This window comes from Manis pentadactyla, chromosome 10 (genome assembly GCF_030020395.1).
Source record: "Manis pentadactyla isolate mManPen7 chromosome 10, mManPen7.hap1, whole genome shotgun sequence".
Lineage (NCBI taxonomy): Eukaryota > Metazoa > Chordata > Mammalia > Pholidota > Manidae > Manis > Manis pentadactyla.
The window spans coordinates 127,359,277-127,375,857 of NC_080028.1; the positions used below are offsets into that span (position 1 = coordinate 127,359,277).

Here is a 16,581-nt window from a genome sequence, read left to right on the forward strand (position 1 = left end):
GGAGTCTGTGTTGTTCAAGAAATGTCCTTTCTAAACGGGTCTGCTTCTCAGCAGTGCTCGCTGACAACTTCCTGGAGACTTGAGAGGCAGGCGGCAGGGGCATGTGTGCCTGACTGTGCTGTGGCACAGACCCCTACACGTGGTGGGTGCCAGTGACTGTCTGAGCACGGGGTATCTGGTCTGAATCCTTAGGTCTGAATACTCCAGAACCTTAGGGAAGGGCCTTGTCTCTTTATTATTTTGTTATCATTAATCTACAATTACATGAAGAACATTATGTTTACTAGGGTCCCCCCTTCACCAAGTCCCCCCCAATAAACCCCATTACAGTCACTGTCCATCAGTGTAGTAAGATGTTGTAGAATCACTACTTGTCTTCTCTGTGTTGCACAGCCCTCCCCATGTGCACCCCCATATTATACATGCTAATTATAATGTCCCCTTTCTTTTTTCCCTGCCTTCTCCCTCCCTTCCCACCCATCCTCCCTAGTCCCTTTCCCTTTGGTAACTGTGACTCCTTTCTTGGGTTCTGTGATTCTGCTGCTGTTTTGTTCCTTCAGTTTTTCTCTGTTCTTATACTCCACATATGAGTGAAATCATTTGGTATTTGTCTTTCTCTGCCTGGTTTATTTCACTGAGCATAATACCCTCTGGCTCCATCCATGTTGTTGCAAATGGTAGGATTTGTTTTCTTCTTATGGCTGAATAATATTCCATTGTGTATATGTACCACATCTTCTTTATCCATTCATCTACTGATGGACACTTGGGTTGCTTCCATTTCTTGGCTATTGTAAATAGTGCTGTGATAAACATAGGGGTGCATCTGTCTTTTTCAAACTGGGATGCTGCATTCTTAGGGTAAATTCCTAGGAGTGGAATTCCTGGGTCAAATGGTATGTCTCTTTTGAGCATTTTGAGGAACCTCCATACTGCTTTCCACAATGGTTGAACTAATTTACATTCCCACCAGCAGCGTAGGAAGGGTTCCCCTTTCTCCACAACCTTGCCAACATTTGTTTTTGTTTGTCTGTTGGATGGTGGCCATCCTTACTGGTGTGAGGTGATATCTCATTGTGGTTTTAATTTGCATTTCTCTGATAACTAGCGATGTGGAGCATCTTTTCATGTGTCTGTTAGCCATCTGAATTTCTTCTTTGGAGAAGTGTCTGTTCAGCTCCTCTGCCCATTTTTTAATTGGATTATTTGCTTTTTGCTTGTTGAGGTGTGTGAGCTCTTTATATATTTTGGATGTCAAGCCTTTATCGGATCTGTCATTTATGAATATATTCTCCCATACTGTAGGATGCCTTTTTGTTCTATTGATGGTATCCTTTGCTGTACAGAAGCTTTTCAGCTTGATTTGGTCCCACTTGTTCATTTTTGCTTTTGTTTCCCTTGCCCGGGGAGATATGTTCATGAAGAAGTCGCTCATGTTTATGTCCAAGAGATTTTTGCCTGTTTTTTTCTAAGAGTTTTATGGTTTCATGACTTACGTTCAGGTCTTTGATCCATTTTGAATTTACTCTTGTGTATGGGGTTAGACAGTGATCCAGTTTCATTCTCTTACATGTAGCTGTCCAGTTTTGCCAGCACCATCTGTTGAAGAGACTCTCATTTCCCCATTGTATGTCCATGGCTCCTTTATCGAATATTAATTGCCCATATATGTTTGGGTTAATGTCTGGAGTCTAATCTGTTCCACTGGTCCGTGGCTCTGTTCTTGTGCCAGTAACAAATTGTCTTGATTACTGTGGCTTTGTAGTAGAGCTTGAAGTTGGGGAGCGAGATCACCCCCACTTTATTTTTCCTTCTCAGGATTGCTTTGACTGTTCGGGGTCTTTGGTGTTTCCATGTGAATTTTTGAACTATTTCTTCCAGTTCGTTGAAGAATGCTGTTGGTAATTCGCTAGGGATTGCATCAAATCTGTATATTGCTTTGGGCAGGATGGCCATTTTGACGATATTAATTCTTAGCCAGGAGCATGGGATGAGTTTCCATTTGTTAGCGCCCTCTTTAATTTCTCTTAAGCGTGTCTTACAGTTTTCAGGGTATAGGTCTTTCTCTTTTTAATTCCTCAGAAGTTTCACATTTTTATTTACTTGAATTTTTTCCCTTGTGATTTTTTTATTCCTCCGCAGCTGGAAAGGTTACCATTCTTCTGATGTAGCTTTCAGAGGTTTTCCTGTTTTCAGAAGCCTGACGGCACAGCCCCGAGGCTCATTTCCAGAAAGGACTAGCTGGTGGGTGTGCATCCTGCCTCAGGGCTGAGCGCTTGTGGGAGCGCCGCGTGGCCCTGTGTCCTCCAAGGCGTCTCATTCTGCCCTTGCTGTGTGCACTGTCAGCTGGCCGGAACTGTGAGCTCTTGCCATCTGGACATCCGGTCGTCAGCTGTCAGTCCTGCTGTGTCATAGCTCTTTGTGCAGCACTGCTCCCAGAGAAGCCAGCATTCTGCCACGGCCTCTCTGGCTAGCAGGCTCAGTGGGGCAGGGCCAGTCTCAGGTCCTGTGTTGTCTGTCTGGACACCCCTCCTGCCAAGACTCTGTCCAGGGCCTCGGCCTCGTGGCCCTTCAGACAGCCTGGTCCACTGCGGCTTGCCGTTCACACCTGCATTCTCTCCAGGGCCTTTATCTCAGGATCTTCTAGACACGCTGGCCACCCCTATTGCCCCTTCTTGGGTCTGGGCTCCTCTGCTGCAGGACAAACCCCTTGCTGGCGCTGGGCACTGCCCGGCTTTCTGCACTCCACCTGTGAAGCATTGGCGTCTATCTTGGACTTATCCTTGGCCCCCTCCCCTCTCCAGACCCTCAGCAGTTTCTTAGGCCACTTCTGAGCCCTTCGTGGTCAGCATGAGCCCTACACATGGACATTTGTCTCTGAGATCTTCACATCATTTTCTTACCTAACCTTACGTGTTTCTGAGGTATTAGGCATGTTTTTACTCCTGTTTTGTAGATGAGAAACAGGTAGAGTCAAGACTGTACACAGAGCCTAGGATGGGAGGGTGGCCAGGCTCCCGCCCCCACGTCTGTAGTCTGGGGTTCTAGATAGCCACTCTCCACTCACAGAGGTCATAGAGGACCCCTGTGTGCCGTCCTGTCCCCGGGCCACCATCTGCCCTCCTGCCCCATCTAGTGCCCCTCCAGACCCCTCCCTCCTCAGCAGCCCTCTCCTGAGTCTCCCCGCCTCATGGCAGCGCTCCAGCTGCTCCCATCCCTCCCTCTATTAGACCTCGGTGGCTTAGATTTTAAAAGCGTGTTTTGCTATAAAGGATTATTGAGACAGCTGGTGAAATTGGAGTGAGATCTACTCATTTGTTGTATAACAGTGTTGTATCAGCGTTTTTTCTTTTGTGACTGTCTGGTGCTCAGGCACAAACATGTTGACTGCACTCTGAAGGGTTCAGGAGCAAGCAGGTGCCATGTGTGTGGTTCTCTGCTGGCACAGAAGGACGTGTGTGTCTGCGTGTGCATGTGTGCCTAGGTGTAGGACACAGTAAGTGTGGCAGATGTCAGCAGCTGGGCTATCTGGGTGAAGGGTGGACAGGAGTTCTTTGTGTTATTCTTATAACTCTCTTGAATTTGACATTACTTCAGAATAAAGCCACCACCCCTGCACCCGCAGAAAAGTTACAGTGTATAATACTATAAAGCATATTCCAGAATTGCATTCTCTGAAAAGGAAAGTCCTCTACAACCTGCCTTTCCCCTGATTTTTTCCTATACCCTGAATTTTGTGTCCCTGCAACAGAGCCCGGAATCCAAAGTCTTGGCCATGCACGACTAAGTGCCAGGGGCTGCTGCCCCTGCATGTGCAGGGCAGGCAGCACAGGGTGCAGTTGGCCTTCCCCTGCTTTCTGGGCTTTGTAGCTCTCCCTGCCCCGATGCCTTGGCCAGAATCCAGGCCTCCCTTGCTGGGGCTTGGCCTGGCCTAGAGTGTTAGAAGCACTTCTCCAGGACAGGCTGGGAGGCCCTTAGTGCTGGGCACACCTGGGCTCGGGGTGCAAGAGACTCCCCTCACCAGAGCCCTGCTGGCCACTGCCCTGGTGACCCGGCCAGGGAAGGAGCCTAAGTCTCTGCTGCTCACTGTCCCAGAGTCTGCGGCCTCGAGGGGCAGGAGCAGTGCCTGGGCTGTGTTCCCCCTCCTGGCTCGTGCTGGTGAAAGGAGCTGCAGTCTGATGAGAAAAGGGGGCAGCAGGGAAGCTGATTCCCAGGAGGAAGGGGCCAGTGAATACTCACTCTAGGATGAAACGCAGATGAGAAATAGGCTTATAAACAGACTGGTTGCCGGAGGTGCGGAGTGGGGGGTGGAGGAGTAGGTGAAGGGGATAAGATGGAGAGTAAATTAGCACGCAGATGAAAGCCCATCACGGGGATGCAGTAGGTAGTGTTGTAAGATCTCTGTGTATTGGCACATGGTAACTGTACTTGCTGTGGTGAGCATTTCCTAGTATACAGAACTGTCAATCACTCTTATACACCTGAAACCAACATAATACAATATATCAACTGTATTTGCATTTTTCAAAAGGTAAGACACGGAACTCATGTTCTTTCCTCTCACCCAAGAAAGGAGTGCACTCTGCACCTCCGTGCTGTGGGTGGCAGCCCGAAACTGCGTGAGGCCAGCTAATCAGCCTTGTCCCCTTGCAGCGCACTTACCGAATGCCGAAGGAAATCCGCGTGGAGCCCCAGAAGTTTGCCGCAGAGCTCATCCACCGCCTGGAGGCCATCCAGCGGACACGAGAGGCCGAGGAGAAGCTGGAAGAACGGCTGAGACGCGTCCGGATGGTGAGTGGGCTGCACATATCAAGGTATCAGTCATCTTACCCCAGTGTGGCTGAGCCCAGGGCAGCTCCTGGCCCCGAGGAGCTCCGTCCAGGGTCTCCCAGAGGATTGGCTGCTGTGTGACACGCCCGGGATGCTGCCATAAGGGGCAGGTGTGGTGGGGCAACAGGTGGGCACACCTGCCAGTCTCCTTTCCTGCCCAGCCTGGCAGCACCCCTGCGGCTGCAGTCCCAGTTCCAGACTCCCTTACGCACACCCAGCTTTGAAATACAGGGCCTGGCTCTCCCCGCTCCCCACTATGTCAAGACAGCAGGCAGATTTCAAATAACGGGTCAGAACCTGGGATTCCTGGTGGGACCAGGGAGGCAGGTGTGGTCACTGAGAGAGTAATGGTGGATGGTGTGGCCTCCAGGAAGTTGTGGGCATGTTAGGTGTGTGCACACACACACTTTACTTTAGAGTATCCTCTTGTCCGTCCCTCATGGGGGCTGGGTGACCCTCACTTGGGTGGAGAGGTGCCAGCTGGCAGGCTTTATGTGTGTCACCAACTACCCTGCCTGTGGTGCCAGGTCCCAGTGAGTGGGAGTCGACAGGCAGTGCTGGGTGGGCTGTCACCACAGCCAGCCCTTCTCTGGTCCATCAGACGCCTCAGTGATCGGATGGGCATAGGCAGAAGCTCAGGTCCAGCTTTCTGATAGCCTTCTCTGACAAAAAAACATACTGGGAACAGAGTTGCAATGAAAGATAATTTCAGCTGACAAAGCCGGCCTCTGCATTTGTTCAGCACAGCACTTCGCAGGCGTCCTTTCTGTGTGAGGGTTGCCTCTGGGCATGTCACAGTTAACAGCTCTTTTAAACATGCAGATGAAGTAATGTAATATTTTATAGAAGACACGTAGGGAAGGAAGAGTCCACTGCCCTTTGCTGGAGAGTTAAACTACTGTAATTCATCCATCATGTGTTTAATTGGCTCTGTGGCTGTGCAGTCCTGGCAGGTCAGTGTTCTGGGTGGGCACTTGAAAGGCAGGTATAACTAAACTGAAGGTACACAGGGTCCTCTCCTGATGTCTGAGTCATAGACTGTCTCCATGACATCCCTGCAGGTCATTGCAGCTATGCCTGGAGCCGCCATGGGCTAGAGGACCTGGGCCCAGCCGCAGAGACCCACAGCACTCTTGACTTAGCAGAAAGCATTCACATGACTAGCCCTGGTGTTTCTTGAGTTATCAGTTCAAGAGCTACTTGAGCACATGGCCTCCGCTACCACACAGCCTCTGGACATGGGTGCCCAGACTCAAGGTCACAGTCTCAGGCCCCAGCTGCTCACCTGCTTTGCTCCCACACAGCAGTGTGCCCAGCCGCTGGCAGTGCAAGTCAAGTCTGTCATCGTATGTGACTTGTGATCTATGTAAATCATGCTGTAAAGGAGTCCTTTTAAAGAGAAATAACTACATATTTTTTAATAATTTATTTTCACTGTAAAACTTAGAAAATAAAAATGGAAAAAAAATGACAGCTATTAACAGTTGAGTAAATGTATAACATTTCAAAACCCTAGTATGGAATTCCTACATATACAGAGGTATTAAGAAAAAAAACCCTCAGCCCTGCATGCTTGCATGCATGCATGCGTGTGCATGTGTGTGTGTGTGTTTTCTCCCTTTCTCCCAAGGGATGTGGCCACCCATTCTTCCTCACTGCTGCCTAGGGGCTCAATGGTGTCCATCCTCTCAGTGCCTGGGGAGGCCCTCAGCTCTGCAGAGCAAAGGGTCTGGACAGGGACACAGGATGGGATGTTGGGGCTCAGGGTCCAAGTCTCTGTTGAGGCAGCTCCAAGCTGGGACACAGGCACATTCATCCTCTGTTGTCTGTCCTCTTCGCTGCCTTTTTCTGCCTGAGTACTGATGGAGGTGCTGTCCGCCTGTCCTGGTGACACTTAGATACTTTTTCATTAGTGAGAAATTTTATGGTAAACTTCTGGAGTTTTGTATTAGTACAGGAATAATTTAGTCCCCATTCTTTACGGTTTGTACCAAGTTCTCTCTATATTATTATTTGGACAGTTCAGTAAGACAAGAAAATAGATGAGATGTGTCTTTTGGTGTTAAAGTGATCAAATGTTTATATTTAGATACGGCTACATTAATTCCTGGAGAATGAATGAAATTCAACTAGTTTAATATGAGAATTTATCGAGAAACATGTTGCAGGATAAATAAGCTAAAAACAAGAGCTGCACAAGGGCAAAATTATCTTTGAAAATGTAATGGAAAGTGGCAATAAAACAGGAATAAGAAAACTCAACTGAAAAAAAAGAAATTCATTCAAACGAAAGCTAAGGGTTCTCGGTGCTCTGGACCCTCACTGCCGTTGCTCGTCCAGTCATCGGTGCACGGCAGCCTCTTGCTCTGTTGCGTTCACGGGGGTGAGCACAGCCCTGCCATTGTCCTGCAGCACAGCCGGCCAAGAGCCTGCCGCGTGAGCTCGGGGAACAGCAGGCACGGACGGCTCCAGGGGCAGCTCCTGAGTCAGGCAGTGTCCCGGCACCTCTCCTTGCCCTGCCTCATCCTGGGCTTAGGGCTTCTCACCCCCTCCACCAGCACCACACCTCCACCCTCACTGGACACGGCACTGCCAGCCTTGTTTGTTTCCCCAAGTGTGAGGTAAGCGTGGCCAGCAGAGAGGTGATATGTGGCCTTGTCCCCACAGGAGGAAGAAGGTGAGGATGGCGACCTATCCTCTGGCCCCCTGGGGGCCAGTCACAAGCTGCCTTCAGCCCAGGCCTGGCACCATTTTCCACCCCGCTACACAGACATGGGCTGCACAGGATTGCGGGATGCACATGAGGAGAACCCCGAGAGCATTCTGGACGAGCACGTGCAGCGGGTCATGAGGACGCCAGGCTGCCAATCACCAGGGCCTGGCCACCGCTCCCCCGAGAGCATGCATGTGCCCAAGATATCGGGGGTACTGGGGGGTGCTGCCCCAGGGCACAGTAAGCATTTGCCCAAGTCAGGGGTGAAGCTGGACGTGGCCGGCCTGCACCTCCACAGGCACAGCCACCACCATGGCCACCATGGCGTGGCCAGGCCTAAGGAGCAGGCTGAGACCGAAGCTGCCCGCCGGGTGCAGAACAGCCTCACTTGGGGCCTGGAGCCGCACGGCCATACAGCCAAGCCCCGCAGCCACTCTGAGAATGTGGGCACTGCCCCCAATGCCAGCGACAGCCTGGCCTACAGGTGCGTGTTCCTTCTCTTTGAGGTGCAACAGCTCAGGTGCACTCTTGAGACTGGGCTGTGGTTTCTTTGTTGTGGGGAGCATGGGTCTTCCCAGGGTGAGACGGGTTGAGACCATGTGTCCTGTGGATTCTCTTCTGGTTTTCTAAGCCAGAATTCCCCTTCAAAAGCCATTTAAACGAGGCCAGCCACAGAGACCATGGGCATATGGTGGCCAGGGCTTAGGCACTGTGTGGGGCACCAGGCCAGCCAGGTCTTGAGCCTTGAAATGTGGTTGTATAAAAACACGCCTGTTTCAAAGTGAGGTGTCTGGACAAGGAGAAGTGACCAGGCAGGTGACCTAAACCTGGAGGGCAAAGGACAGGTGCTCCAGCCCCCGAGCCCTGACACTGTCCTTCACTTTCCACTGTAGCTGGCCCAAAACAAACACCGGCAAGCCCACAGAGCAGGCGGAGGCCACACCCACCTCATCCCTATGTCCAGGGGGCAGAGGTCCTCCTAGGCCTTTCCTCCAGCCCTGCAGCCCAGGTGGCCCGCTTCCCAGCAGTGGGCCGGGTAAGCCAGCAGGTGACTCCTAGGTCTTGCTCTTGCAGTGGGAAGGCGGGCACGACCTCCAAAAGAAATACCAAGAAGGCTGAGTCAGGGAAGAGTGCCAGCACCGAGATGCCAGGCCCCTCAGAGGATGTGGAAAAGAACCGGAAGATCATGCAGTGGATCATTGAGGGGGAGAGGGAGGCTAGCAGGCACAGGAGGGCCGGCCACGGGTAAGAGCTGCCACCACAACCCGTGGTGCTGGGTGTGGGCCCTGGGCCCGAAGCTCCCGCGTTCCCTCTCACCACACCACCGACAGTGGAATCAAGACCCATGGGGACGCCGCAGGAGCTTGTTGCCGCCTGCCTGGTGGCCCCGGGGCGGGGGTCAGTCCTGATGCAGCTCTGGTGTCCCAGGCAGGAGTGCCTGTGGCTGGGGTCAGCCTGGTCACCAGGCCTGCCATAAGCAACCCTCACTGCTCCTGACCTGCTAAGGAGAGGGCTCCGTCACCTGGCTGTTCTCACAAGGTTATTTCTGGAGTGGCGACACCTCCCCATGAGAACAACCTGAGTTCTGGGGGTGGCTCAGCAGACATCTGACCGCCACACCAGATGGGGCTTGCTGGGAAACAAGCCTCTGTGCGTGTAGCTGGCCGCCCCCAGCTGGCCGTGGAGTCTGTATCCCTCTGGCTCTACGACCCCACAGGATGGGGAACTGTTCTGGACATGCCCAGGCTGTCCACATGGGTGCATCTGTTCGGGGGCCCTGGGGCTGCTGGGATCTGTCTGTCGCTACCTCTCCTTCCTCAGTCTCAGACTCTGCTGGCCCCCGTAGTCCTTGGCCGTGGCTGGGCAGGGCTGAGTGTGTGTGAGAGGCAGCCCTGGCACCTGCCCAACCCGTTCCTGAGTGGCAGCATGGGGCCTCTGTGTCCTTTGACCACATGACCTTGGGAGCACCCCTCACCAGTGTCCAGACCTCTTTGCGGTCACAAAACTTTTCCTGGCGAGGGGCCTCGAGTCCCTCTCTAGCTCTGATGAGCCTGGGGGTCGAGTGTCGGCTTTTCTGAATTTCTTCCTTTTGCTGGTTTTCTCCAGGAACTGCTCTGTCTCAGCTGTTACCCCCAGTGGAGGGTTTCTGTGGTTCAAGAGTTACAGCTCATCTAGAAAGCCTCCTGACTTTAGGAGGCTCCTGCTGTTGGGTGCACTATTTTAAATGGTGGCACATCATTGTCCCCACTGGGCCCTCCCTGGCATCCCCAGAGTCCAGGCTGTGGGGCCTCTGACATTGTCACGTGGGCGGTTCTGGGGGAAATGGAGGGCATGGGGACAGGATGGGGCGCAGGGTCTCCCTGTGGCTGGCCTCTGGACTGTTAGGAGGGAAAGCCCGCCTCCCATGGGCAGTTGTGTCACAAGGGCACTGGGCCAGACCCTCCCTGGGCCCATCTCTGCTCCCGGCCTTCAGCCCTTTTCACTGAGATTCTGTTCAGCAGTTGAATGGTGGCATATTGCATAGGTGTAAACCTGTTATTGGTGTTTAATGGGAAAGGGAAAGAATGAGAAAAACAGTCATGAAACATTGTGTGTTTAAGATTATGCAAATTATGTTCAGTGTTTTTAATAGGGAAGGAGATTTGTCCATACACTGAGAGTTGACATTTCTGAATTATATCAGGGATTATTTTTCTTTGAGTTTCCTGTATACTTCAGGTTTCCACAAAGAGTATTTAATACTATTTTCTAGAATAGTAAAAACTTTTTAAAAATAGCTTTTAGGATGTGATTTATGTTTCAAAAAGCTGGTAAAAATAAGTTTAAAAAAATGTGCAAGAAGGACATGTTTGTATCATGTGGATAGGAGAAGAGTGCAGAAGGCCTCCTGAAGCCAGGTGGCCAGGCCCAGGACCACCCAGCCCTCCCTGCCTCCTGACCCGCCCCCAGCACTCACCCACGGCCCAGGGTCTCAGATGTGGCCACGCTTTGTTCTCTTGCTCTAAAAGGTTTTCAGGGGCAAAGAAGCAACAGGCCCACGAGGGCTCAAGGCCCTTGTCCATTGAGCGTCCTGGTGCCATGCACCCCTGGGTCAGTGCACAGCTCCGCAACTCTGTCCAGCCTTCTCATCTCTTCATTCAAGACCCCACCATGCCACCCAACCCTGCCCCCAACCCTCTGACCCAGCTGGAGGAGGCCCGCAGGCGCCTGGAGGAGGAAGAGAAAAGAGCCAGCAAGTTGCCCTCAAAGCAAAGGTATGGGGGTGCCAGGGAGAACAGGCCAGTATCACCTGCTGGGGCCACACAGGGGCTGTAGCACTGCTTTGGAGGGTGAAGCTCCCCAAGTGTGCCACAGGTCCCTACAGTAGAGCTACAGTGGCACCCACTGGCGGTGATACTGAGAGCCACCCCAAGTGTGCCACAGGTCCCTACAGTAGAGCTACAGTGGCACCCACTGGCGGTGATACTGAGAGCCACCCAGAGCGTGACAGGTGGCCCTGCTATGTGTGTGACCAAGGGCTGGGAGGCAGGTGGTCATTACCGTGTCCTTCTGAGGAGAGGCAGTCCTCCACGAACTGCACCCACTGTGCTCACCCAGGGCTTCCGGGGGGCTGCAGGGTCCCCACTGTGGCACAGAGCAGCTCACTGGCTTGCTGTTAAACACTGCAGGCTAAGTGGGGGGGGGGGGTCCTGGATGCCTCTCTTCACAGCCACACCAAGGGGAGCCCTAGACGTGCTGTTTGCAGGTGGGATGTTAACAGTGCCAAACAAAATGCATGTAACACTCTTCCCCTGGAGAGAATGCAAGCCCACGGCCCTTCCTCACTGTGCCTGCCATGGCCTCAGGCCAAGCACATTCCCACCCCACCCCCGCCTTTTGTGGGTGGCACGTCTTCTCTCCAAGCTGAAATGTGGCTTCCCCGCTTTCAGCTGGGCCTTAAGGTCACTTTTCCTGGAAATTCTGGCTCAGTGGAATTCCCAGGGTCACTGTGTGGCGCCTGGATGTATATATTTCCCACTCAGGACCTGGGAGCGTGGTCACACAGTGGCCACCATTTTCTTAGGATGTTACGGCCCCCCTCGCCCAGTGCTTGGCCAGCCAGGTGTCTGGAGTCTGACCTCCCCTTCCCAGGAGCCTTGCTGTGTGTGGAGCTGTCCTCTTTGGGGAAGCTGCTGTCAGGGTGCAGACCCTCCATAACGTCTGTTTTGGGAGGCACAGCAGGAAGCCCAAGTTTACCCCCAGGTTGCCAGAGGTGGCCGTGTTTATGGCTGGCTGACACCTGTCATCTGGTCTCGGGCAACACTGAGCCGGAGCATCGGCTCTGAGCAGGACACCTGCCTGACAGGGCCTGTGACCCGAGGCAGACGGGGGCTCTGTGGGGGTGGGGAGGTGCCCCAGGGCAAGCGGGCAGATGGCAGAAACTGCTCCCTGCCATGCAGATCGTCTGCAGGGGCTTCCTGAGACTGTCCTCCTTACCTCTGGGACCGAGACCTTCCAAGGCCGTGTGTTCTCTCTGGTGATGTGTGTCAGGGTGCGAGCCTCCTGCTGGGGTCTCGGTCATGACACTGGGGTTTCCTCGTGCCAGCTGTCCTGAACACGTGGGCCCTTTATAAACAGCTGCAGACACACAGAGCAGAGGTCCAGAGGCCACAGTGAGGATGCAGGGCCCTCCCCGAGATCGTCATAGGGGCCCCTGGGGCTGCACAGAATGGCACCGGGGTGGACGGCCGTGTGGAGAGGAGCCATGGGCAGCAAGCCCTGGGACAGGCCTCCCCAACTGCTTCAGAGGAGCTGGTCTGCATCGGAGCCCTGAGCGGGCGGAGCCACGTCCACAGGGCAGAGGCCAGAGGAGACCCTCTGGGAGGCTCTGCGGTGTGGATGAAGCGAGGAGGTCCCAGCGTCTTGGATTGGTGGCTCTCCAGAGTGTGCCACAGGGAACCCGAGGCCTTCGTGGCCAGAGGGGCAGTCTGGGGACTCTGGACTGACGAAGCAACATCTGTTTCTGGATGATCCTGGCAGATCCCTTGCTGTCCCTGTCCTGTGCTCCAGCCCAAGAAGGGGTTTGGTGTCTTCCCATCTTGCACAGCGGAAGCCTCGTTTGGTGGTGACAGGCCCTCTTGGGGAACCCTGCTCCGTCTGCCTGCTTGTCACCTGTTGTCACCTTGGAGCATTGAAGGAGGCCCTGCCCCAGGCCTGTGTGGCTCACTGACACGGTTGTTCCCTAGGTATGTACAGGAGGTCATCCAGCGGGGGCGCTCCTGCGTCAGGCCAGTGTGCACGCCCGTGCTAAGTGTGGTGCCAGCGGTGTCCGACCTGGAGCTCTCGGAGACAGAGTACGTGCACCCCCAAGGTCCTCCCGGTCCCGCCCGCACAGCCCGCGGTGGAACAGCTGTTCCTGGACAGGGGCACGGGCACCGCACTGGAAGAACTGGAACGTCTCAAACTGCCCGCAAGCCCCTCCTTCCTATCTCCACCTAAGGAGATGGCAGCCGTCCACATGGTGACAAGTGGTCAACAGGCCAGAGAGGCAGTCCGCTCTGCCTCCTCCATTCTGGCCACACGCCCCTGCCCATATTTACTTCCTAAGCTGCCCAGCCCAGCCTTGTGATGGACGGCACCGTAGCCACGATGCCCTGGCCCGCGGCCGACTGAAGGCCTCGGCACCAGTAGTGCGTGTGTGTACAATGCTGTGCTCTACATGGGATTCAGGAGTCAGAGCTCTGCATGTTCAGGGCAGGTGTTGGGGACCTGCAGCTATACGTAGACAGTACTGGCCACCCCGTCCCCGCATGTGTGCCCAAGACAGTAGAAAGGGAGGGGTCCCCCACAGCCCTCGCCAGGCTTAGTCCAGATGATGCTCCGTCACATCCAGTCAGGGGCACTGAGTGGCTCAGAGCCTCCCCAGCAGGTCACCCCTCAGGGGTGGTCCCAGAGAAGTAGGGTCCTGGCATCCCTTCTGTAGAGAATGGACCCCTACACGTTCCCCAGGTGGGCTCCCGGGACAGGCCAAGGTGATGCCTGGAGGCCCAGGAGCACCAGGGAATGGAGGGTCCCCAGGGAGAGAGGAGCCTGCCACGGACTAGGCGGCCTTCCTGATGTGATGCCGGCATTCCCAGCTGGCAGGGCCAAGGGGTGGCCCATTGTACCCAGGCAGCTGTGGGGCACAAGGGCAGTGGAGGGCAGAGGCCTGCTGCCTGTCCTCCCAGATGCAGCTGCTTAGCACCTGTCAGGAGGAGGGTCCCATCCCAGCCTGGGCAGGAGACAGTGCTGGCCTCACACCCCTCCCTGGAAGCCTTGTGTGCGCAGCCTCTGGCCCTCAGACAAGCTCTCCGCTGTGGGGAAGATCCATTCAAGACCCATACACAGTTCTGTGTGGCCTAGACCTGGCCTTCAGGTGTTTTTGAAGTTTTTGGGCTTTAGGCCTTAGCAGAATATAAGTGTAAGTCTTATCCCAGCCTTGGGCCCAAGGCTGCATCAGTTCCTGAGGCCTGGCCATCCTAAGCCAGGCGGAGGGACCCACCATGTGTCCACTTCTTTGTGATCTCAGAGGGGGTGCTGCCCACCAGACAGCTCAGGCCACAGACCCTCGGCCTGGCCGTGGGTGGAGGAGCGTGGTGATGTGGCATGAGGCGGGCATGGACAGATGAATTGGTGTCCATTCTGCATCAGCACACGGGGTTGGCACAGGACTGGCACCTGGGTTGAGATGCGGCACAAGGCAAGGGCCCCGGGGATCAGGTGCTAATGCACAGGCGGGTGGGGTGGTGCAGGGCCTGTGGACACGTGGCATTTGAACATGGCACAGCTAACCCTTGCAGGCCCTGCCTTGTCATGTATTGGGGAGCCCAAGCCCATTAGGGGGTGTTCTGTGGAACCCTGAGCCCAGCAGTCACCGTTGCTTCTCTGCTCCCAGGACAAAATCGCAAAGGAAGGCAGGCGGTGGGGGTGCCCAGCCATGTGACAGCACCGTCGTGGCCTACTACTTCTGTGGGGAGCCTATCCCCTACCGGACCCTGGTGAGAGGCCGTGCCGTCACCCTGGGCCAGTTCAAGGAGCTGCTGACCAAAAAAGGCAACTACAGGTACGTGCCCACAGGCAGTGCTGTGCGATGCTGGACATGCCCCTGAAGGCGGCTGTGCACTAGGCCCTTGTCTCCACTGTAACCCACTGCATTGGTTCCCAGGGCCTGGCCATCCTAAGCCAGGTGGGGGGATCTGCTGTGTGTGTCCACTTCTGTGTGGTCTGCGGGGTGGGTGCCACACAGTGAGAGAGGATCAGAGGCCATTTGTGACAGATCGGCACTGTAGCCACCACCCTGGCTGTTGGTGTGAGCCCCTCATTCGTCATGGGTGGCCTCAGGGCTCCAGGCTGGCCAAGGGGTCTGGAGGGAGCCAGTTCAGGGCTCTTGCCTTAAAGGTGGGAGACAGAGGCCCCAGCACAGTGGTCTGTCGGTCCCCATGCTGGTGTGGCCTGTGCTGGCCTTGTCTTCAGTCTGGCTAACTCAGCCCGTTTTTACGCAAATACAGGAGCCAGGTTTCCCTTTTCAGGATCCACCCTGGGCTGCTCAGTCCTTCCAGCCTGAGACCAGCCGCTGAGGGCTCCTGAGTGAGCACTGTAGGAGGAAGAGGGGGCAGGCAGGGTCTCAGCCAGGGGTGACCCACAGTGGGCTTGGGAGTGGGGGGTTTCCTCTGTCTACCAAGTAGCTGAGAAGGGGCCCATTGGGAGGTGTGACCACTGGAGGAGGGCCCAGGCTCCCCTGGTGTCTGCTTGGGCCTGAGTGGGGCACATGACCCTGATGGAGACAAAGCTTCAGCCCTTGGGGAGGGAAACCCCGTGCCTACCCATTCCTCACCCACAGGCCAGGGCAGGGGACTCTACATGTGGCCAGTGTGGGCACCAGGCAGACCCAGCTCACGTGCCCTGCAAGAAGTGTCTGGAGCTTGTCCACAAAGCCTCTGTGCATGTGTGGGACAGTAGGGCTGACGGGCATGGGGCAAGGACAGGCCCTCACCGCCCCCTCCCCCTCTTGCGCCCCCAGATACTACTTCAAGAAAGTGAGTGACGAGTTTGACTGTGGGGTGGTGTTTGAAGAGGTTCGGGAAGACGAGGCTGCACTGCCTGTCTTTGAGGAGAAGATCATTGGCAAGGTGGAGAAGGTGGACTGACTGCAGGCCTGGCCTCCGTGCAGGCAGGCCTCCGTGGGTGGGCAGGGGTAGGGTGCCACCCTGAGGCCTGTGAAGGGCCCTCTTAGGTGTGTGGCAGACTCACAGCCATGGCAGAAAGCCAGTTGTGATCCCACAGCTGCCCACCCCTGCTGTCGGCCTATGTGGTCGGGGGCGGGGTCCCTCTGAGTGGCACCACAGGCTCTTTCCTGCTGCTGCCCAGCAAGCCTTGGAGGGCCTACCTGAGCAAGGAGCCTGCTGTGCAGCCACCTTGGTGACCTTTCCCAGCGTCCTCCTGCTGCTAACCTTGGCCAGCCCTCTGGCAACTGGCCCCCTGGCGCTCACACTGCAGGCTCCACAGGACTCCCCTCATACCCTGCCCTGATTGGGTGCAGGGGGCCCTGCAGGGGCCTCTGTAAATTGTACACGTCACCGAGTGCCTTCGACAGCTGCCTCTTGACTGCACTGTGCGGACCCAGCGACGGAGCACCAGGCTCAGCCTCCTGCACCCTCAGTTTCCCAAGCGCCAGCTCAGTGGGTCCTGGGTCCTTCCCTTCTAGGGCCCATGTAAATATGTACATTACTCAGGCTGTAGCCAGCAGGGGGCTGCCCCAAGACCATTTTTCATGCGCTGACTTGTAAAATTTTCTTTTCAAAGGTACTTGGATAAGAATGAAATAAATCCATTTTGAACCTATCCTGCTGTGAAGTGCACATCTTCTGTGAGTGGGGCCTGGCTGACAGGGTGCCACCCTTGGCCAGCTGCTGGCGTATGGGCTGTGTTGTGGCCGCACAGCAAAGGAGGTCGCCTCCCAGGATCACGGATGGGTGTCTGGGGGAGCACGTGGGCAGAGCCTGGAGAGGGTGGGGCTGAAG

At 55.1% G+C, this 16,581-nt stretch overlaps 1 protein-coding gene across 4 annotated transcripts in view; it reads left to right on the forward strand.

Moving 5' to 3' along the window:
- AXIN1 (axin 1) overlaps positions 1-16,402 on the forward strand; it is a 64,365-nt gene extending 47,963 nt beyond the window's left edge. For 2 of the 4 annotated variants that reach the window (XM_057487733.1, XM_036915992.2), the window contains 7 exons: positions 4,654-4,791; positions 7,498-8,027; positions 8,618-8,788; positions 10,552-10,797; positions 12,769-12,876; positions 14,457-14,624; positions 15,582-16,402. In XM_057487733.1, coding sequence (XP_057343716.1) covers positions 4,654-4,791; positions 7,498-8,027; positions 8,618-8,788; positions 10,552-10,797; positions 12,769-12,876; positions 14,457-14,624; positions 15,582-15,708 — 1,488 coding nt within the window. In that variant the 3' untranslated portion in view covers positions 15,709-16,402. The remainder of the gene's footprint in view (positions 1-4,653; positions 4,792-7,497; positions 8,028-8,617; positions 8,789-10,551; positions 10,798-12,768; positions 12,877-14,456; positions 14,625-15,581) is intronic. The other 2 variants (XM_057487734.1, XM_036915993.2) reach the window with 1 other exon arrangement.
- The last annotated feature ends 179 nt before the right edge of the window (positions 16,403-16,581 follow it).